Source organism: Aethalodelphis obliquidens, unplaced genomic scaffold, assembly GCF_003676395.1.
Source record: "Aethalodelphis obliquidens isolate GAN/ISIS:26980383/991018 unplaced genomic scaffold, ASM367639v1 scaffold48, whole genome shotgun sequence".
In the NCBI taxonomy this organism is placed as follows: Eukaryota; Metazoa; Chordata; class Mammalia; order Artiodactyla; family Delphinidae; genus Aethalodelphis; species Aethalodelphis obliquidens.
In genome coordinates, this window is record NW_020837992.1 from 9,168,449 (window position 1) to 9,185,526 (window position 17,078).

A 17,078-nucleotide genomic window follows, 5' to 3' on the forward strand; every position below is an offset into this window, starting at 1 on the left:
CTTTTAAGAAAAAAAAAAAAAAAAAAGAAGAAGATGCCTTTAAGGAAAAGGTGTTTCCCTGGAGAGTGTGGGAGGGTCTCCACTTCACAGTGGCTCTGAAGCATCTCTCCACCCTCTCATAACTCAATAGCTGTGACAGAACAGTGGGGACCTGGCTGACCTCCCCGGCTTTAGTGTCGCATATCAGCTTGGTTTAAAGGGACTTTATTAATCATGACTAATGTCAGAGGGTATATGGCTGTGTCCCCTTCTTAGTTTTGGGGAATTTGTAATGTAGGATTAAAAAAAAAAAAGATTTAATATTGTGCCGTCACGTTTACATGCCTGCCTGAACCATCCATCACTGCCTGGTAGCGGCAGGTGACTGTGTGCCCAGCCTTCTTCAGGGAATGCTGTCCTATGACAAGCCCTCCTCTACCTCAGGGTCACTTCTTGGGTGGCTTTAATTCTCCTCTGCTTCCCATAGTTGCTTCCCCCGCAGTGCCGCAACCCCTGGGGAAACTCTGTCTTAAGTCCCAGGGACAAACGCTCCAGCCCCGCGGGGCTCGCAGGACAAGACAGCGATCGGATTTCGCGCTGCGGCCCAGCTCCCCCTACTCTTCACCCCTCCCGCCCGGGAACCCCGGGAGCCAATCAGAGCGTCGCGGAGCTCCGGGTTGTAGAGTCCCGCGCCCGGGACCCGCCCCTCTTTGTTGCGGTGGCCAATGGACGCAGTCGGAACATCGGCGGCTGCCCGGGTGACTCGCTTATATGTCACAGAATAACATTAGAGGATGGGACATGGAATGAGGCGACGGCCGCAGCGGCCCCAGCAGCTCCCGCCACCCCCGCCGCCCGGAGAAGCCGTGCAGCCATGAGGCCGACCGTCCAGAGGTAGGGTCCGGGAGCTGCGGTGCGCCCTTCCCGCGCCCCGCCTGCAGCCATTTCCCCGGGGTGCCTGGCGCTGGAACTCAGGGAAGGGGGCGGGTGGAGCCACTGCCACTGGAGCCTGGGGGCCGGGGCCGCCCCTCGTCCGCCCAGCTTCGGGAGGGCTTCTTGGAAGAAACGCGGCCGCTTTTGCAAGCCGAGCCTGTCGCTGGGCTCTCGCGGCAGCCCCGGGCGCTCACGTGCCGGCACGTTCTGGCTCGGCTCGGCGCTCGGCCACATCTGGCGACCAAGGGACGTGTGGAGCCTTGCGGGGACCTCCTGTTCCATCCCACTGCACGAGCTGTCTTTCTTCTCCCTACCCCGTCCACTCCGCAGCCTCCACGCTCCTTGTCTTTCCCTTCCACGGTTTAGGTAGGTGTGAAGATTTGTGGCAAAATTCAAGTCGCCTTTCTAGGTAATGGCAGGGCTGGAAGCTCGTGTGCAATTCCCTGGTGGGTGGGGGGGCGTCCTGTCCGCTCGCGGGGGGAGCGGACAGGGAAGTGGGGACACGTCGAAGCCCCCACACCCCCGTCTTGGCCACGGCCCCCTTCTTGGTTCCTCCGGGTGTCTACTTACCCGTGGTATGTGCTGGGTCTCACTGATTTCAGGCACGGCCCGTAAGCGGAGTTCCAGCCGCCGCTGCCCCTTCGCGCGTCCTGCGGCAGCCAGAAGCATGGAGAAGGCCGCCCCCGCGGGGCGCTGATCCCCGTGCCGCGCCCGCGCGCACACGCCCCTCGCCGCCCTCCCCGCCCCTGCCCCACCATGACCGGCTCGGCGGCCGACACTCACCGCTGCCCCCACCCCAAAGGCGCCAAAGGCACCCGGTCCCGGAGCAGCCACGCGCGGCCCGTGAGCCTCGCTACTAGCGGGGGCTCTGAGGAGGAGGACAAAGACGGCGGGGTGCTGTTTCACGTTAACAAGAGCGGCTTCCCCATCGACAGCCACACCTGGGAGCGCATGTGGATGCACGTGGCCAAAGTGCACCCCAAGGGGGGAGAAATGGTGGGCGCCATCAGGAACGCCACCTTCTTAGCAAAGGTTAGTGGCTCCGAAGGAAGGGGGTGGTGTGGGCAGTGATGGGACCATTTTGCCTGTACGTAGCAATTTCCATTTTCCTGGTCCTGCTGCAGACTCCCTTCCCCTCCTCATTTTTCGCAACAGCCTCCACCCCCTTTGCTTAATTGAAATGTTTGTCTTGGACGTCTTAGAAATGGGGGAGGGAGAGAAAGGGGGCTTGCTGTCCTGGGACTGTGTGGTCGGCTTGTGCCAAGGTTTCTTTGAATCTGGAGCCAAACTCTATCATTTACTTAGCTCCGTGTACATCCTGCTTCAACGAAGACTGTAGCCACCAAGTAGCACCAGTGATGCCAAGAGCGCATAGGCCCCCTAGGGATCCCACCCGCTTATCCTCTTTGGAGTCTCTTGGTCCTCCTCTGTCCCCCCTTCGCAAATGATTTATTAGGCTGTGAATGAATTTACAGTCAACCAGTCAGACTTCTCAGCGTGAATCATTCCTAGACTTTTTGCCAATTTTTTTTTTTTTTATGACAGTGACTTTCACCTCTGAAACTTGCAAAACAGTCAGCTCTCTCTTTTCCCAGCTTATCTGAGCTCTGACAAAAAAGAGTTTTAACTGTGGCTTAAAAGGGACTTTCCAGTACACATGATGAATGAATCTCACTGGATAGAGAAAGAGGCTCAGGAGTGAAACTCTTTCTACCTGGGAGAGAAGCCAGTGAGCCAGTTGGGTTTGGTGGCCAAAGATAACGTTAGTAAGATGGAGGAAGATGTGCAGCGGTCGCTGTACGAAGCACGAAAATGCAAACTGGAGGAGAAACGCCGCAGAGCCTGGGGGTTGTAGCATGGCGGATGGTTTCCCATCCATCCTGGGGACACTGGTATGGCCAAGAAGATTCCTGGACAGGTCTAGGAATGCCAGACCTGAGACCTGGAAGGCCATCTGGTCGAGCCCCCAACCTGGAGCATCTGGTGACCTGAGCATCGGAGCCTGCAGGCCAGAAAGCTGTGTGTGCCCTTGGGAAAAGTGACAGAGCCTGTAAGCTTCCTGCTGTAGTTGGTTACGGTGTTTGATTACCCTGCTGGTCAATGAGATCTTCGTTATGCCCAGCGAGAATCTTGCCTGCTTTTATGTCAGCTATAATGACCCTTGCTGAGTCCTCCTTGAGGACTCAGCCTGAGAACAACTCTGATACTGCAGTGCAGCTCTGACTTCGGAGTCTGTCCTCACTTCTCATTTAGCACCCTTAGCACCTGATTGGGACTTCTCATTGTGGCTTCATCTTTCTCCCAACATTGTGGGTGGGGACCCCCTCTCTGTGGGAATCAGACAATGTCAGGGTTGGTAGAGACCAGTCCTGTACCTCTCAGCAGAATCCCTTCCTCTTTCTGAAGGCCTCCTGGGAATGGGGGGCTTGTCGCCTCACAGGGCAGCTAGCTCCCAGGCCTGGCCAGATTGGGTCACTGGGAAACTCTTCTCTGAAACTGAACAGAGCTCCTCCTTGGTCACATGTCACCACTGATTCTTGTGCTCAAGAACCAAAGGGCGGCACACGTCGACTTCCTGTGCTACTCACAGCTCCCTCGAATGTTACGAGATGGTTCTCTTGGAGTCAGGAAAGGACCTGGAGTGAAAAAGTCAAGGGACTGAATTCTGGTTGTGCTACCTCTAGCTTTGCGGCCTAGGTCACTCACTTAAAATCTCCGGCCTTAGTTTTCTGACCTATAAAATGCGAGTAGATCAGATTTCATGTGAAGTTCTTTCCAACTCTCAAATCCCGTGGTGTTGTGACCCATTAGTCTTCAGGTTCTAGTCATCTGTGTGACACGTGCACTGGATTATTCTGCATCTTCCTTTAATCGTCTTTGTCCACAGGTAGTTCCTTTCACCTTTTCTTACGTGTCATAGTTCCCAGATCAGCTCACTTTCCTCCTCCTCTTTCTAGGACAGTTGCTAGTTTGTCATCAGTCAGTCCCCGAAAACATGAGCACAGTAAGAAGCACAATGTTCTAAATGTTGCCTGAGCTGCTTCCTGAGACTCGTACTTGATACGTCCGTTATTGTGGCTGAATTCTGGGTTCTTAAAAAATGAGCTTTCTTTCTTTCTTTCTTTTTTTTTTTTTTATATAGCGGCCATATCATATTGTACTTTCATAGTAACTGGAAGGTCACATGAAAACTGCCAAGCCAGGGCATCCCCGGGCTGAACATGGGCATTGGCTTTTTGAACCTAAATAAAGAGCTTCACATTTCTGTCTTACACTGCATCATAATGCTTGGTTCTCCATCCTCAGCGCCCATCACAGCATCCCCTTTCTCCCTGGTCCTGGCATTCCCCAAACCATGACCCCTATGCAGGCCCTGGGATGGGGAGAGCTTTGGAAGTTCCTGTTTCCAGGAGCCACTCCTCTCTGATTTGAGGGCTATTCCTGCACTCAGCTCAGCAGACTTTTTCCTCTGGGGCCAAGTCCTTTTCTCCTTTAATCAGATCAGTGTCTTGCTGAGGAATTTGTACAGAAGGGGGGTGGTGGAGTGGTGGTGGAAGGGTTGGAGTGTTTCAGGGAGGTGAACCTTTTTTGGCAATTGAATTGTGGACTGAGAAGCAAAAGACGTGGCCAGGGGAAGGTGTCAAAGGCCTAAGAGGAGGACTGAATGACACTTTCTTTGACCACAGGACATTTTGTTAGCAGCCGTGGTAATTTCTGCCCAAAGATCCAGGTGCCCCCACTAGGGAAAGCGGGACAGGTGTCACCTGCTCTGCAATCCTAAATTTGTGACTGCAGCCTTCTCCACTGGTGGTTACTGAGTCTGAAGTTAACAATTGACTAGGTGAAAGCCAGGGTTTTTCAGGGATAGTGCAAGAAAGCAGCACGGGTCAGTTGGAGGATAGTAGAGGTTGGGAAGGGAGGGGCAGAGAGGATGGCTGGCCCAGAAAAAACAGCTGGGCCGACTAGGAGACAGCACCTCCTGCTTCTCTACTGGCTGGAGCCCGACTCTCCTGGGGCAGACAGCCAGATGGATTGAGCAGGAAACGCCAGGCCGTTTCTCGCAGACGCCACGTTTTTGTGGCTCATTCTCACGCTGATCCCAAATTGGGAAATAATTCACATTTAGAGGACTCAGCTTTGCGTGAGTGAAGGAGAGTGAGGGCTTTGGGGCCAGACTTTGCTGCGGTCAGGGCTCCACTCCTGCCCCCTGCTGGCTCACACAGGCAGTGCACTTTCTCTCCTGTCCTGCGTTCAAAACCATCCATATGTCCGACCTTCCTGCTCAGCCCAAGGTTGTGACCGCTGGACCAGGTCACCATCAACAGATTCCTGGCTGCTCCTGATGCAGGGGCCTGGGGCCCATCCTTGGCCCAAGAGTGATGTTCCATGCTCGCCCCCCGCCCAAGGTTGCCAGAGAAAATTCTTCTGCCTGGCACCTGCACAGTATATATAATACATATTCAGAGCAGGGACGGCAAAAGGCTTCGCTTTCTCCTTGTACTTTCTTGTTAAAGACTCCTGGTGGCTGGGGCTCTCGATGCCTCCCTGACTCCTTTCCTGGCTTCTCCCTTCTTTCCACATGGTGATGCATGGTGATGATACACACTCGTGTCCTTCCACATCCCTTCTTGCATTCTTCTGACAGGGCATTGCATTTGGCAAGAATGGAGTGAAAGAGAGCCTGTCCACAAAAGCTTGCCTGTGGTTTGTTTCATTTTTCTTCTTGAACAACCGTATGCCTGTCCACTCCCCTCCTTCCCCCCCTATTCCCTACCCTCAGGGACCCCACCCCCTAACTGTAGGCACAGTGCCTGTGTGGAGAGGGTGGTTTTGATGTGTGCCCCCTAGATTCTGCCATCATCAGCTGGGCTGTGGTTTGAGATGGCTGGATGCAGGTGGCAAGAGGGAATCTAGAGGGCCAGGGCCAGGGGAATTCTAGGTTGGAGTCTCGGCTGAAACGGGGCGGGAAAATAACAGGAGAGACTCTCAGGACCCCAGTCAGGGAGGAGGAGAAAAAAAAGGAGTGTGCCCTGGTCTTTTCATAAAAGGTTGTACCAATTAATTTTCCCATCATGCCGTATGAGAGCATCGTCACCAGCACTGAGTATCCACATTTCAGAATATCTCTGCTAATTGGAGAGGACAACAATGACATTTTGCAGTGGCTTTAATTTGCAGTTCTTAAATTGTTAGTGTGCTGGAACATTTAAAAAAAATATTTATTTGCATTTCTTCTTTTGTGAATTGTCTTTTCAAGGCCATTTAAAAAATTGTGGTAACGTATAATTTACCATTTTAACCATTTGAAGTGTACAGTTCTGTGAATTAAATATATTCACATTGTTGTGCAACCATCACCACCTTCCATCTCCAGAAATTTTTCTTCTTCCCTGACTAAAACTTTGTACCCATTAAACACTGAGTTCCCATCTCTCCCTCCTCTCATCCCCTGGCAACCACCCTTCTACTTTCTGTCTCTATGAACTTGACTACTATAGGAATCTCACATAAGAGAAATCATCCAATATTTGTCCTTTTGTGACTGGATTATTTCACTTAGCATAAGGTCTTCAAAGTTCTGGCACGTATAGCACGTGTCAGAATGTCCCTCCTTTTTAAGGCTGAATAATATCCCATTGCCTATATGCTACATTTTGTTTATCCATTTATCTGTTGATGGACACTTGGGTTGCTTCCACTTTCTGGGGCCATTTTCTTTTCATTGAGGCCTAGAGAGCTTTCTTATCACTTTGTATGAACTCTTCATGAATTAAGGATATTAACTCATGGTCACCACGTGTCCACAGGGGAAGTGGATGTTTTCATCCTCTTCCATCAGACTGAGAAGGCATCTTGGTGATGCTCCTCAGTTGAGTGTCTGGGGGCTCAGGCCCCGCTGATTCTGTTTTCCAGTTACTGAAAAGTGGAGGCCATTCAGGCTCCCCCATCTAGACCTCTGAAAACACACTGTTGATGAATCATGATAACACAGCTAACACTTAAAAAACACCGAGTGCCAAGCCCCAAGTTGTCCGCTTTATACATTAGGTCATAGAATCCTCACAACCAGCTCAGAAGGTTTGAAGTAGGTGATCTCCTCTCCTATTTTATCAGGAAGGAACTGGAGGCTTAGAGAGGCCATGCAGCTTGCCCAGGGTCCACAGCAGTAGGTGACAAAGCAAGGACTCATAATTATACCCCAAGGAGCCTGCCTGGTTTATAGTCCATCATCCTGTGGGGCCTTGGCAGCCCGAGGTGCTGGTTGGGAGCTGCCCCAGCCCGAGCCCCAGCCTGAGCCCCCGCCAGCTGTCCCAGACGGCAGGGTGGGCTGTAGCCAGATGACATCATCCCCTCAGCAGTCTCGGCTTTTCTCCCACCACAGCCCGGCTCCCCAGCTGGGGTTTGGGGAATGTGACTGCAGCTCCTGCACTCACTCTTAGCCCGGGGCTGAGGTAACCAGGCAGCTGTTTTGAAAAGCCCTCGGGCGCCACTGGGCTGCTATTCTGAGGACCGGCTGCTGCCTGACTCCCCCCATCATCTGGCTCTTGTGGGTTCCGCTGGGCTTGGGGGAGTTGCAATAACTTGGTGGTCGGCCCCCAAAGCTGACTCAGAGCCAGGTCACTCCGGCTTCCTCAGGGCTTTGGCCAAGGGACCTCCCTCTGGGGATCCTTCAGGTGGCTGGCGATTCTCCGGGGCGTTGTCCCATGCATGCCAGGGTAGAGGTGTGCTCCTGCCTTCATAAACTGTGTCGTTCGCCACCTCCCTCTTGTACCTGGCCTAGAGCTGGGAACACTGGAGGTGCGAAAGGAATGGTTGTTCTCAGTCTCTCCTGCTTCCTTACTTCTCTGTGAAAGCTCTGGCACATTCTTAGGCAGAATTCCAGGTGTGGGTAGCTCAGTGGACGTTACTGCCCAAAGCAGGGACGAGCGTCCTCATGTTTGCTAGGTCGGAAACACCAGGACGCGCTTTGTATTTTGACGCTGGGCTGGGCGGGGGTGTTGTGGGAATGGCCGCATAAGCAGATGTTCAGATGGGAACATTTTGCTCCCAAAAATGACTCTTCAAGACAGGAATGTGATTTGAGTTGATATGTTGTAAACAAAATGTTTGCAGAACAGCTGTGTGAGTGTGTGCACACAGTCTCACATTCTCTCTCTTTTACACATGCAGTCATGAACACACACACACACACACACACACACACACACACACTCTCTGCACCTTGGCTGTGAAATAGGATGTGTGACTAGTTCCCTTCTATTTTAAGTAAAAGCAGCAGAAGGTGTAGAAGTATGAGGAGCCTCCTGCTTCAGGCCCGGGGGACCCCCTCGCCCTCCAGCTTGTCTGTGGGGCCTGAGCTTGCAGAGCTGGGGACAGAAGTGGGGACCGTCCGTGGGCAGCGTCTGGCGCTGGTGCCCAGCCAGGCTGCCCAGTGCTGTCTCTCAGTCTGTTCACCAGTGGCTTCACCTTCCATCAGCTAAGTACTAAATCCCCAGGGCCTCCCTTTCCCTGTTTCCTTAGAGGATGGAACTAATCTGTCCTGCGGGCCCCTTCTGCCCCTCCCTAAGCGGCTTAGTCCTCCTTCCTGCCGGAGCTACAGACCCACATGGGCTGAGTGTCTCTGTCACCAGCGCCCCTCCCCCCCGCCCATCAGACAGGCCGAGGTTAAGGGACTGGGTAACACAGAGAAGAAATAAAGCAGAAACTGCTCCCTTGCTTCCCAGGAGTGACTGGATTGGAAGCCCCTGCTTCCTCTCGCTCTTGGCCTGGTCGGCAGGGTTGCTCAGAGCTGGGTGGTGTCTCAGCTCTAAATTCCCGAGAAGAGGGACTTACCTCCCCCTTTTCAGTCCTGGCCCGCCGTTGCTCCCTTCCCTTCCCAGCGGGGGTTAGAACTTCATACTCTCAGCTGGTGAATGTTGACCAAGAGGCAGACTAGGAGATGCCCAGGCGGACTGGGCAGCCGGGTGGGGTCAAAGGGTAAAATGGCTCATGAGTGAGAGGAGCTGCACTTAGCTGGGAAGATTCGAGGCAAGAAGGGAATCTTTCCTAGTGCACTCGGGGCTGGACTCAGGCAATGGATGTGATGGGCATTGCAGGGGGTGCTGTTGAAGAGAAATGGCACGTGTAGCACCATGTTGCATTCCTTCGGGGCGCCATTCATCTTGTATTCAGTGGTGCCCTGGAGTGGACACGTGCAATGGTGACACCAGCCATGCAGCAAAAGTGTACTCGTGCAGTAGAAGTGTGAGGATTAATGGAGCACCTCTGAACCCTCCTGGACCAGGCCTGGGGAGGCGGGGGACACTATAGGACATGGTCCTTGGCCTCAAGAAGGGCTGAGGCTCCCATGGGGAGGCAGGCGGTGTTCATACCACAACACAGAAAGGGTCATAGAGAGCCGCTGCGACCCAGGGCGGAGTATGTGCCAGGGGAACGCAGAGAGAGGACTGGCCGGTCTGGGGAGACCTTGTCCAGGAGGCACCAGTTGAACAGGTGCCCAGGCCAGCGTGGCCATCTGCCTTCAGGAGTAGCTCTGCATCTCCTTGATAAAATGATCTCTCTCTACTTCCCTGCAGCCTTCGGTACCCCAGGTTCCCAACTACAGGCTGTCGATGACGATCCCAGAGTGGCTCCAGGCAGTCCAGAACTACATGAAGACACTACAGTATCCTTCCGACCAGGGTCTGAGCAGACCCAGCCTGGGGACAGGCGTGATGATCGCAAGCCTGGTGGCGGCTCTGTCCCCACCTGGTCAGCAAATGCTGTCTGAGGTTGGCGAGGCCGGGCACGGAGGGATGCCTCGATGTGAGAGTCTAGAAGAAGTGACACTGGAGGACGTCACTGCAATGATCAGACCCTCTCTGTTTAAGCAGGGTGTGGGCCGGGACGGCAAAGGGCAGCGGAGCGACGGTGGGCAGCACACGCCCCACTTCCTTCCACCTACTCTTTCTCCACCTCCTCCTCCTTGGTTATCATTGGCTCCCTCCATCTCTCTTCCTGTACCAGCTTTCTTTCTCCCTGTTCCTTCCTAGCCTTTTTTTTTTAGTATATCTGTTTATTTATTTATTTATGGCTGCGTCGGGTCTTAGTTGCGGCACACGGGGTCTTCGTTGAGGCGTGCGGGATCTTTTGTTGCAGCGTGTGCTCTTTGTTGTGGCGCGCAGGTTTTCCCTCTCTAGTTGTGGTGCACGGGCTCCAGGGCGCATGGGCTCAGTAGTTGTGGCGTGCAGGCTCAGTTGCTCCGTGGCATGTGGGATCTCAGTTCCCAGACCAGGGCTCGAACCCGAGTCCCCTGCGCTGGAAGGCGGATTCTCAACCACTGGAGCGCCAGGGAAGCCCCCCTCCTAGTCTTCTGTTCCTTTTCTTTCCTTTCACTTTTTGCCCTGATCCTGACCACTCATCCTCTACAAGAGGCCCACCTGGCGCTGCCTTTGGCGGCTGGGGCCCTTGGTCCATTCTGCATGAATGAATGAGGCCCTGGGCTGGGGGCCCTCTCCCCTCATGTGAGTTTGAAGAAGAGCTGAGAAGTCCTGTGGGTCCAGGCTGGGTGCAGACCAGCGAGTCTGTGGCCCCTTTTCTCCCCCGGTGTTCGCAGTCAGGAGTACATCTGTTCTGAGCGCCCATGTGAGCTACGTTGTAAGAACCAAGGGGCAGGGTCAGATGTTCCCCTCGCCACGGCCGGTGCTTTATCAGGGATGGGAGTCAGACGGGAGCCGGGCCAACAGAGGGAGGTGTATGTGAGTGGGACAGGCCGTTTGCCCAAGCGAGTCAGTGAGCATCTCGGCTAAGCCAGCATCGGACTCCCTGCCGAGGCAGCTGCCGCCATCCTAGCCCCCAGCACATTGTTCAGGAGGTCTGCTGACCTCTGCCCTTCCTCCCTAAAGGCATAGAGCTTAGCAGAAAGGATTTCACGGGGCACTGCACACATGTCCCACGTGCCTGGGAAGAGGCCTCCCCTCTCTGTGCTATAGGCAAGAAGCTTTCCTGTGGACTTCTGTGTTTTCCCTGAAGGGAAGGGTCCTACCAGATGAGAACTGCAGCTCGTTTGGGTGGGCAGATTACTTGATTAGCCTCTCAGTTCCCACTTCACGGACTGTGAACTCCCCTGCGTGGCATCTTCCTCGTAGAATCCTGAAGCGATATTAGAGAAGATAACACCAGCCTCCAGGGGTCAGGCGGACAGTTCTAGCCCACAGAAGGCTGAGGTCGGTGCCGATCGCTGAACTGGGACCGCACGTGGGGAGTTCCATGTGGCCCAGAAACATAAACTCCTGCCAGAGTCAACCCTGGACCCCAAAAGCTGAGCCTTCCTGGATGTGATCGACTCCTCACAGAACGTTCCAGAAGGTGACAGAAATTAGCATGGCTCCCCCCTTCTATTTAGGACATGGTCTTCACAAGGATCATCTGGCTGGAGATTAAAGAGGACGAGCCTGGCCGCTGGGAATGCACTGATGGGGCAAATTTGCATGTGCTTTACATATCATTGGCTCATTCTGCCGGAAAGGCTGCAGCCCATTCTCAGTCCTGAAGGATCTGCGTTTTCATTTTTCCCTTCGCTGACCCACTGTGATGTTCACTGAGCTGGTTCAGTGACTGCAGAGAGGGCTGGAGAAGGGAAAGCACCACCATGCTACTGGGATCAGGCTCCAGGTCACCTGGCCGTTGGAGTAACCTCTTTGCTCTACCTCCTGACCAGCCTTTTATTTAGTTCCTTGGGCCTTCCTACTGCTTTGTCCTGGATACAGTGACTGATGCTAGGGTATGGGGACCGATTGGGGCCAGCCCTGACCACAGATGTCCTCAGCTGGGGACAGAAAAGGACAAATCCTGCCTTCCCTTCTGACAGCCTCACAGCGTTGGCCAACTGGAGTGCTGACCTTGCACTGGGTTCTGGAAAGAGAAGTCCCCACCCCCGAGCCCTGCTGTATAGGGAGCAGAGGATGAAGTCTCTCTCTTCAGGCAGCGTTTACAGGAGGCTGTCCTCCCCACCTCACTTTCAGGGGCCCGTAACTGTAAGGAACGGAGAAAGAATGGTCAGGTAGTTTTTTATTATTTTATTAGGGGTTTGTCTCACTCCATGCACTAGATGTATAAACTAGATACAGGAACAGGGGGAAAATTGGGCATATAAATAGAACTTTTGCCAATTGCATGCTACTTTAAATATACAAGGAATCTCACTATTTGAATGAAATCTTTGGTAAAGTGAAAAATCATTTCACAGTGAGGCTGCATAGCCCTTCATTTTTCTCTCTTATCTCTAGGGTTTTGTATATTGTATTTTTAAAAATCTGGGCAAGCCTGTATTGTTATTGGTTATTCTTATGGCTCATGCTGGTAATTTCTAAACGGTGAGCTTGTTAAAATCATCCCCTGGCCCTCACCCTAGAACTTCCAATTCGACAGTCCCAGGTGGGGCGACTCTGACATCAGGGGCTAAGACCATGGCCTGAAATCAGAATCTCTTAAGGATGGAGCCCAGAATCTGCTTCTAACAAACTCTCCGGGTGATCGTTACATATGTTTGTGTCTTAGCGGCCAAGCACGTCTTTGCCCGGAGAGGAATCCCAACCCTTGTCGGGAGGGTGTGCAGTGCATTGAGGTGATCATTGCCACTTTTCTGCAGCTGCCCATACCACTGTAGGGGCACACATCTAACCTCGCTTCCTGCCTGGGCTACAGGTTCATGCTTCATTAGCACCTTCCCAATGTGCACTTTTTTCTATAGGATTTTGTTTGAGGCAGGAAAAAGAAACATATAAAACAACTTTTCTTCAGGCTCAGAAAAAAATCAAGATCCAGTCTCAGAGAGCCCGGTATCTGAGAATCTCCAGTCTCCTTCAGAATGAGCTGGTGCGGGCTTGCCAGTCCCTGAGACCTTGTGGGCAACCAGCTAAATCGCAGTTTGTGGTTAGTGCTGTCATCTTCTCAGATCTAGTCATCAATGTCAAATAGCAGTCCAGGCATGAAATGAAAGTGCTATCTCCACAGTAGGCTCTGCTGCAGAGTCTGCACTCTTGAGAAACCCTACTACCATCTATCCACCTTCCATCCATAACCCTTCCATCCTTCCTTTCACCCATCCATCAACCTACCTTTCTGTCTGTCCAGCCACCCAACCAGCTTTCCATTAATCCATGCATCCACTCTTCTATCAATTCCATCCTTCCTTCCTTCCTTCTATCCACCCATCCATTCACTTATTCTTCATTTATTTAATAATATTTGCTGAATGGAATATGTTGGGCTTGTGCCGGGCTTTATGGGTGAGACAAAGATGATAAATGGTCCCACCTCTCAAAGGGCTTGTAGTCTAGTAGGTGAATTAAGACATGTAGTCAACTAAACAAAATACAGAGCAGATTGAAAATAGCTATTGTATAGATCCAGGGTGCTTTGGGGCCTAAGTTAGAAAGTAGATTTCTAGGGCAGGACAGAGAGGAGGAAGATACTGTTGGCGATCTTCTGGCTACAGGCCACCTTCTGGAAAGCCCCCACTTCCTCATCCCTTTGAGAAATCCCTCTGCTGGATTACCGGGACCTTTGGAGTTTTCTGTCACTTTCCCTTTACATACTTCACACAGATACAATCATACAGGGACCCAGTTCTTTGAAATTAGGAAAATGAGACCGCTGAGTGGGTAAGTGGTGCATGATCTGTGGGCCAGGTGACCATGCTCCTATCTGAGAGCTGTCATCTTTCTCTCCCACTCTCTCTCCTTCATCCCGGTGCTCAAATATTCTGGCCTGTAAGGGGTAGGGGTGCCCCGGGCCGGGTTGGAGGTGGGGCTGAGCTAAGCTCAGTGGTGGAGACTAACTCAGGGGTGGGGCAGACCTGTGAACTTCGTTTTATGTGGCCTTTTTCACTTGCTCCGTGGTGACACCCGTGTCCTGGGTTAGTGGGAGGGTGCTGTGGAGTAAGAGCACTGATCTCCCGGAACTGCGTCTTGCAGAGAGGAGTGGAGAATTGAGGAATTTAGTTCCACCAGGTGCGGGTGTGCTTTGCGAGTCTCCTCCGAGGCAAGTTCTGCCCTTTCTCTCTGTACTCCTGCACGCTGCCTAGTGTGGCGATGGGCATGCCTGGTGGATGGGCACACAGACCGACTGCATAATTAAATAAGTCTGAGATCCTTTGCTGTGCTCTACCCTACAGGTTAATGGAAACAGCGAAAGAAATGACTCGGGAGTCCTTGCCTATCAAATGCCTTGAAGCTGTCATCCTGGGCATGTATCCTTTAAGTGATGTAAGCTTAAATGTACTCCATAGATGATGGCTTCACTGTGGGGCTGCTTGTGCCATTTTTTTTTTTTTTTTTTTTTGCTTGTGCCTTTAACATCCTAGATCCACAGAGAAGATGCCTGTTGTCTCCTTGGAGGAAAGTGTCAAGCCCTCCTGGTGCTTCTCTCAAACTTTCACCATCTGGAGTTGAACCAAATCAGAGCTTGGACCATCATCAGTGTAACTTGTGAGCTGAAGCCTGCATCACGGCCAGCTCCCAGGCCAGACGCATTAGTCACGAGGAGAATTACAGCTTCAAGGGACTAGTGAGAGAGTGTGTATCTTTATTTTTTGCATTAATCTGGCATTGCAACAGGAAAGACCTTCCAGGGACAACGGGATTATCCAAAGCCATCTCCAGGGAAAGTTCTATGAGTGGATTGTGGAAGAGGCCAATGGCGTAGTGTCCTGACGCTACAGGACGTAAAGCTGAAACAAGGGTCTGGTCTCTCCACACTTTCTGCTCCGTTCTGCACCAGACTCCTGGATCCTCAGCCTGAGGGGGAATATGGTCCAGAATAACTGTGATGGCACTGACTTATTAGTGGTGGTGGCAGTAGAATATGATCTGGTAGAAAAGCAAAGAAACTCCCAGTCCTGGGGCAGACGGCTGGGGTGAACCGGCCAAGGGAACACAGTAAGATATGAGCTCGAGAGGTGATCCCAGGTTAGGACAGGTAGGTCCTTGAATGCCATTCTGAGAAGGGTAACTTTTTCCAAAGGCAATGGGCAGCCCAGCCGAAATCTCTGGAGCAGAGACAGGACATGATGAGGTGTGCACTTTAGAGAGGTAGTTCTTGGGGCCAGTTGAAGGGCAGCCGGAGAAGGGGGGGCTGCATCTGCAAGGCCAGTTAGGAGCTGCTACATGAGGGCAATGGTGATGTTGAACCATGTTTTTGGCAATGGGAATCGATTTGAGGGGACCGTTTCAAGAGATCCCGAGGAGATGGAATTTACAGGACTTGGAGGCCAGAGAGGTAGAAGGAAAACCAGGAGAGAGAGCAGATACAGAAGTCAGTGGGAGGACTGGTGACTCAGAATCGGACTGGGGACAGTAGGCTGGGTCTGGTCTGTTCTCCCGGCCCCCTGGACATCTTCGTGGGGAGGGGAATTTCCGCCCCTCTAGTCTGCAGAGCGCTGGCTGGCTGGATCTGAAACAGGACTGTCCGCAGGTGCCCAGGCTGACGTCTGAAAAATGGAAACTTGAGCTTTGTGGAGGCCTTTGCCCAGCCCTCCAGTCATACCTCCTCCCTGTTCCCCTCCCTGTTCACCAAGGGGATGGACCGCATCTGGGAGCCCAGCAGGAGGGCAGGATGGGGGCGGGGTGGGTGGGGGCGGCAGCAGATGGCTCCGGGCCCCACCCTTTGGAGGCAGGAGTCAGCACAGCTGTTGGGCAGAGCCTCCTGCAAGTTTAATGGGGTGAACAATTGTCGGGGATTTGCTGGTGATGGGTGAGGGAGCCCATCACCACGGGCACCAGCTGCCTTCAGACCCTGTGCTGACAGAGGTCGCAGGGCCCCTGGATGGAGGTCATCTTGCTTCGCACGGCAGTCCCGTACACAGTTGTCTTGTCCCCGAGCAATTATATCAGTCCAAGCCGAAATTAGCTTAGGTTACCGGAGTTACCAATAAAACCTTTGCGGTTGGGGGGATGGACCTGTGGCCAGCCTCTGGGCCTGTCCGAATCAGAGGGTAGCGTGCTCTGGGTTCTCCTTTGTTCTAACCGGTGTGTTATTTCAGAAAAGTGGAGGGAGGGTGGAGAAATACAGCTGAACTCAGGGAAATGTGACTCTTGCACAGACAAGAAACACAGCTGAATTCTAAAAGTTATGGCCTCTTTGTCTTTGCTCTGTGTCAGCAGCCCGGTGGCCTGCTTTGCTCCCAGGCACAGTGAAGGATGGACTTGGGTCACCGGTCGGCCTCCCATGGGCCCTTCCACAGGGGACAAGCGGTGTGTTGACAGCTCTGAAACAGGTTGGCTTGCCTGCTGCCTGGAAGCTGTGTCCATGGGCTTGTCCTTGTTTTCTCTTGTTGGATGTGAGCTCCGAGTTCAGGATTCATTCGCGAAGGGCCACTTCTTTTGATCTTGCTTTTTTGATCATGCTGGAGAGATAGACTTTTGGTTCCAAATTATTTTCTGCATCATGGCAGCTCTTTAGGGGGCCTCACTGGCCCTGGTGGGGCTTCATCATGGTGCTGAAGTGCTATGGTTTATTCAACAACAGGTGTGTAATTAGAGGCAGGGGAGGCATAGCCCCAGCAGGCTGGGTACTGGGCAGATCTTCCCCAAGCTTGGGGCACTGCTGCTCCCTTTTCCCTAGAAAAGCTCAGGCTACTTCCCAGCCCTCATCCATACCTCTTAGTCCCCTCCCTCTCCGTTCACAGAGGCTCCAGGTCCCAAGGCTTTACTGATTGCTGTAGTGATGGAGCAAATCCAAGTGATTGGTGACTTGTCACAGGATGGACTGGTGGTCCCTGCAGCTCCCTCCCCACTCTTCTCCCCTTGGCTGACTCTACCTGTCCCGTGGGACTCATTCTGGTCCCCAGGGCTCTTCTCTGCTCTTCCTGAGGTGGCAGGGATGCCTCTCTCACAACACACGTCACGTTGGGATGGGTTTTTTTCAGTTTGAGATAAAATTGATGTAGGGCACCGTGTAAGTTTAAGGTGTACAGCATAATGACTTGACACATATATTGCGAATGCGGGGTTTCTAAGAATTGTAAAATATTCATAACACAAATTTACCATTTTAACTATTTTTAAGTGTACGATGGAGTGGCATTGAGGACATTCACGCAGTTGTGCGACTATCCCCACCATTCATCTCTAAACTTCCTCTTTCCCAACTGAAATGCTAAACCCATTAAACACAGGGTCCCCAGC

General features: G+C 52.7%; 1 protein-coding gene across 3 annotated transcripts in view; it reads left to right on the top strand.

The window, feature by feature from the left end:
* Positions 1-742: 742 nt before the first annotated feature.
* VASH2 (vasohibin 2) overlaps positions 743-17,078 on the top strand; it is a 36,719-nt gene continuing 20,383 nt past the window's right edge. The window contains exons 1-5 of one of the 3 annotated variants that reach the window (XM_027082953.1): positions 743-1,321; positions 1,515-1,944; positions 9,489-9,577; positions 13,500-13,556; positions 14,069-14,143. In XM_027082953.1, the coding sequence (XP_026938754.1) occupies positions 1,669-1,944; positions 9,489-9,577; positions 13,500-13,556; positions 14,069-14,143 (497 nt within the window). In that variant the 5' untranslated portion in view covers positions 743-1,321; positions 1,515-1,668. The remainder of the gene's footprint in view (positions 1,322-1,514; positions 1,945-9,488; positions 9,578-13,499; positions 13,557-14,068; positions 14,144-17,078) is intronic. The other 2 variants (XM_027082954.1, XM_027082951.1) reach the window with 2 other exon arrangements.